The sequence below is a fragment of the Eurypyga helias genome, unplaced genomic scaffold (assembly GCF_000690775.1).
Source record: "Eurypyga helias isolate BGI_N326 unplaced genomic scaffold, ASM69077v1 scaffold19027, whole genome shotgun sequence".
NCBI lineage: Eukaryota > Metazoa > Chordata > Aves > Eurypygiformes > Eurypygidae > Eurypyga > Eurypyga helias.
Genome location: NW_010262521.1, coordinates 14185 through 18393, shown reverse-complemented (window position 1 = coordinate 18393; position 4209 = coordinate 14185). Strand labels below are relative to the sequence as shown.

The following is a 4209-nucleotide window of genomic DNA, read 5'->3' as shown; positions in this document are numbered from 1 at the left end:
ACCGCCTCCTCGTACGCCGCGGCCTGCGCGCGCATGCGCACGGGGCCTGGTTTTGGAGGCCGCTGGGCCGCCGCTTCTGGAAACTTCCAAAGGGAGCGGAGAGGAGCTGTGGTAGGGCCGTGCTTGGGCGCTTGCGGGCACGGAGACCTTGGGGGCTGAGGTTAGGGGGGTTATTCTTACGAGGGAGATTATGAAACTAAGGCAGAGCGAGGAGGAGTAGGGGAGAATAAACAAAAAAACGTAGTTTCAAGATTCTTCTTTGCCTTTTACGGTGGGTTTGCTTTCTTGCGCTGTGTTTATTCCATGTGGGTTTTCGAGATGGAGTGAGGCTGACTGGAGGGGAGAGTGGCTAGGACAGCGAGTTGGTTTTTGCAGGAGCTTCCCCGTCAGACTGGTGTTGCTGGAGAGGCATTACTTTACCTTCTGCCATGTCCTTAAGGTAGCGCTTTGGGGTGAGGGGTTTAAGGGTCCCTTGCATCTTTACCAGGTAAATTCTCCTATTGTTGGGTACAAGGGGTCAGCAAACATTCTCATTTAGATCTTAATAACACGGCGGGTATGTTGTTCTAAAGAATATATCAGAAAAGTTAACCTTTTGTGTGTGTGTGCTTTATCCTGGATACTTCAGTAGGTCACTTACTGGTTTTACACCTCTCAGAATGAGAGATTAGGAGAGGTTATTTGCGCCTCTGGCATGTTATTCCTGAAATAAAAGCATTTGTCTTGTGTCTGAGATAGCACCGTGTATCTAGTGTTACAGTATATTGTAGTGCAGTGCTAGAGATTTATGTGTGAGCTGAATGCTATGTTGTATCATAGGTCAGGTTTTTAAAATAGTTTCAGCTGGTTTATTGTAGTGTCAGACTGGGAATAATTATTACTGTCTCCTAGCAAAGCATGCTGCTAGTTATGACCATGGTTGTATCGCTTCATTTTGTGCTGACTTGTCCAACACGAGCTTTGGAAGTGGAAGGCCAATGTCTTTTTTCTTCCAAAACATTTTATTAAGCTTTTGCTTCCAGCGTGAATTCTGAAGTAGTAAATGATGCTGCACTGATGATACCATGATATGCTGGTTTGTACCAAAATGAAATGCAAATTTAGTCTGTAGGCAGTTTATTGCTCCACTGTAATGCCTAGGTATGGTGTGTACCATTGTGGATGACTGTAGTGTGAAATACTGGTAAAAAAATTTCTGTTACATTAAAATTGTTTGCTGAGGTTGGGACTCTTGTGTTAGGTTTGGGATTTTTTGACGATGTAAGCATTTACCTGTGGTGTTGCTATTTGGTCATGTAGATAGCACGCAGCAGCTCTTGTGTTCAGTCACCCTGTATGTGTTGTAATGTATCTTTGAATGTATGATAAGCAGCTGTATACTGTAAGTAGGTTGAGGATAACAGGTATGTTTTGGCTTACTAAAAATTTATGTGGTCGCATGTAAATAAGTGTGGATGGCAAATCTTAATTAGATTTTAATGTAGCGCCTCATTAAGAAGGCTGGCTTGAGCTGTTTGATCTATGTAAATCAGTTGCCTAGGATGAGAGGAGACGACCTGAAGTTGCACCAGAGGAGGTTTAGATTGGGTATTAGGAAAAATTTTGTCACTGAAAGGGCTGTCAGGCACTGGCACAAGCAGCTCAGGCAGATGGTTGAGTCATGATTCCTGGGGGTATTTAAGAGATGAGGTGCTGCAGGTCATGGTTTAGTGGTGGTATTAGCAGTGTTAGGCTAACGGTTGGACTTGATTATATTAAAGATCTTTTCCAACCTACAAGGTTTTGTGATTCTGTTCTAAAAATCTATGGGCTTGATTTAGGTGTATGCACTTAAAATATGCTTCCAAACAAATGACAGCTTTAAAAATAGTTAATTAAAGGTTTGTTCTTTTACAGTGGTATTGAGGAATACTTGAGCTGAGAACCATGGAAGTCTTGGTGTTAGAGGTATGGTAACGATTATTAAAGTCTAAAGAATTGCTGCTTGTTTACTTCAGTGCAGTTCTCTGGAAGTCAGATTCACAGATAAGATGATGTCTCTGTATTTCTGCTTAGAAGCATTGTCTTATACAAGTGAGGTCGTGTGTGGGTTACATACGTTTTGTCATTTATTCTAGGTGATTATATTGGTTTCACCTCAAAAGAGGCCAGCAGGGATGGAACTAAAACCTAAATTGGCAGATGTGCAACATAATCTTAAATAGATTGTAGTACAATGCTGGATTCTACTGAATTCCACAAGAGATCATGAAAAAATTGTTTTCCCAAAATACAGCCAGCACAGCTGACCCCAACTGATCAAAAGATACTCTATAGCATATGATGCTATATGATGCTCAGCAATAAAAGCTGTAGGGAAGGGGGTATCGGCAGTTACCAAATTTGGCTTACCAAGTCAGTGTTACATGTGACAGAGCCCTTTTTTCCTGGAAATGGCTACACATCTTCCTGCCAATGGGCAAGACGGAAACCTGCCTGTTGATGGGAAGTGGTGAATGAATTCCTTATTTTGCTTTGCTTGCATGTGCAGCTTTTGCTTTATCTGTTCAGCTGGTTTTATGTCAACGCATGAGTTTTCCCACTGTTACCCCTCCGGTTCTCTCATCGCACTGCAGGGGAGTGAGGGAGTAGCTGTGTGGTGTTTAGCTGCTCACTGGGATTAACCCACAACAACTGGGGATGCTCCTCAGCTGAAAGACTGGGATATAAAGGTTTACAAAAGCTGAACTTAAAGCCCTGACCCTGTTTTAAAGAAACTGACTGTGTTGTAGACTCTGAGCACCAAGAAATGCTCTGTGCTGAGGTTTGTGTGTTTCAGGGTTTTTGTATATACTTCTTGCAGCCATTACGGAAGTAAAAAGCTTTATGTCTTTGCAGGTTACCCACTGGTTTAAGCGACTCCTTAGATAATGCTACCTTTTAGACTGTGCTGTTAATTGCAGTGCTAAAGAAACTCGTGAGCTGAGAAGCCATTTAATGAACTAATGATCTGAATTTGAAAGATGTTTTGCTTGTTAACACTCTGTATGCTAAGTGTTAGTCCCCATAATTTTTAAGATGCCTTGCTAAAGATTGTAAGTTTTAATTTTGCATTTGCAGCTCGGATGTTTTTAAAGACATCCTGTCATTTTAGCATGAGTTAATAGTGTTTGTTATTGTTATCTACCCCTTGCCCCAGATTGAAGATCCAGGTTGCTTTTGGGTTACTATGAAAGGATGTGGGCCTTACGTAGTTGATGAAATAAAATATAAAAACCTGCATGCTGAAATGAATCAATTCTATGACAAATCTTGTAAAAATGTGGATGAAGTAAAACCACTAACGGTAGAAGAAGGCCAGGTAAAATCATTACTATATTGGGTCGATAGAAATAATCTGTTATTGCCATAGGTTTGGGGGTGAAGTATCCAAGGTATGCATTAATATGTTTCTTTTAATATTACTGTGTAGAAAAGTAGATAATGGTATCTGTGTGGGTTATATCTTCTTATCTGTAAACTTCATAACTACTTACAAAGCAATTAAGCTTATTAATTGCTTACTTAATTGCAGCTTACTTATCAAGCTGCAATGCTTGCATTTGAAAAATGAAATTGAGGGCTGTATAATAAATACTTTATTCTTGCCTCTAAAAAAAAAACTTGAGTGTAATTTGGTACATTTACAAGAACCTGCTGTCTTCATTCTCTTACAGATGTGTGTGGTTTTCAGTGAGGAACTCAAATGCTGGTGTAGAGCGATTATTAAGTCAATCATGTACTGTACAGATCATTATCAAACAGAATGTTTTCTCGTGGATTATGCCAAATACATTTTTGTTAAATCAGAGGAGTAAGTGTTTTGGTGTGGGTTTTTTTGACACAGTCACTGAAATGTATTTGTTAGCTAATGCATACAAAGGCTATGAATAGTTATTTAGATTGATAGTGGCAAGGCAGTGATCTAATTGGCGTGTGGGTTGGGTCCACAGGAAACTGAGCCATGTGCTAGGCCCTTGCAAGGGTGGATGCAAACTAGTCTTTGTTTTGTGAATTTTTCAAGATGCTTTCTATTGGAGGTTTTGGTTTTTTAAATATTCGAAATTGTAAAAAAGTCAGTTTGTTATGACTGAAAATGTATGATTGCCAGTTAACCTTATTTATATATATCTTCCTCCCTTATTATGTGATTATATACTGAAAAATTATAACCAATGACAATCATTCACA

General features: G+C 39.9%; 1 protein-coding gene across 1 annotated transcript in view; it reads left to right on the top strand.

Annotated features, from left to right (window-relative positions):
* The first annotated feature begins 1926 nt into the window (after window positions 1-1926).
* The window catches only part of TDRD12 (tudor domain containing 12), a 16133-nt gene continuing 13850 nt past the window's right edge, over window positions 1927-4209 (top strand). Inside the window, exons 1-3 of the mRNA XM_010155762.1 lie at window positions 1927-1947; window positions 3179-3340; window positions 3696-3832. Coding sequence (XP_010154064.1) covers window positions 1927-1947; window positions 3179-3340; window positions 3696-3832 — 320 coding nt within the window. The remainder of the gene's footprint in view (window positions 1948-3178; window positions 3341-3695; window positions 3833-4209) is intronic.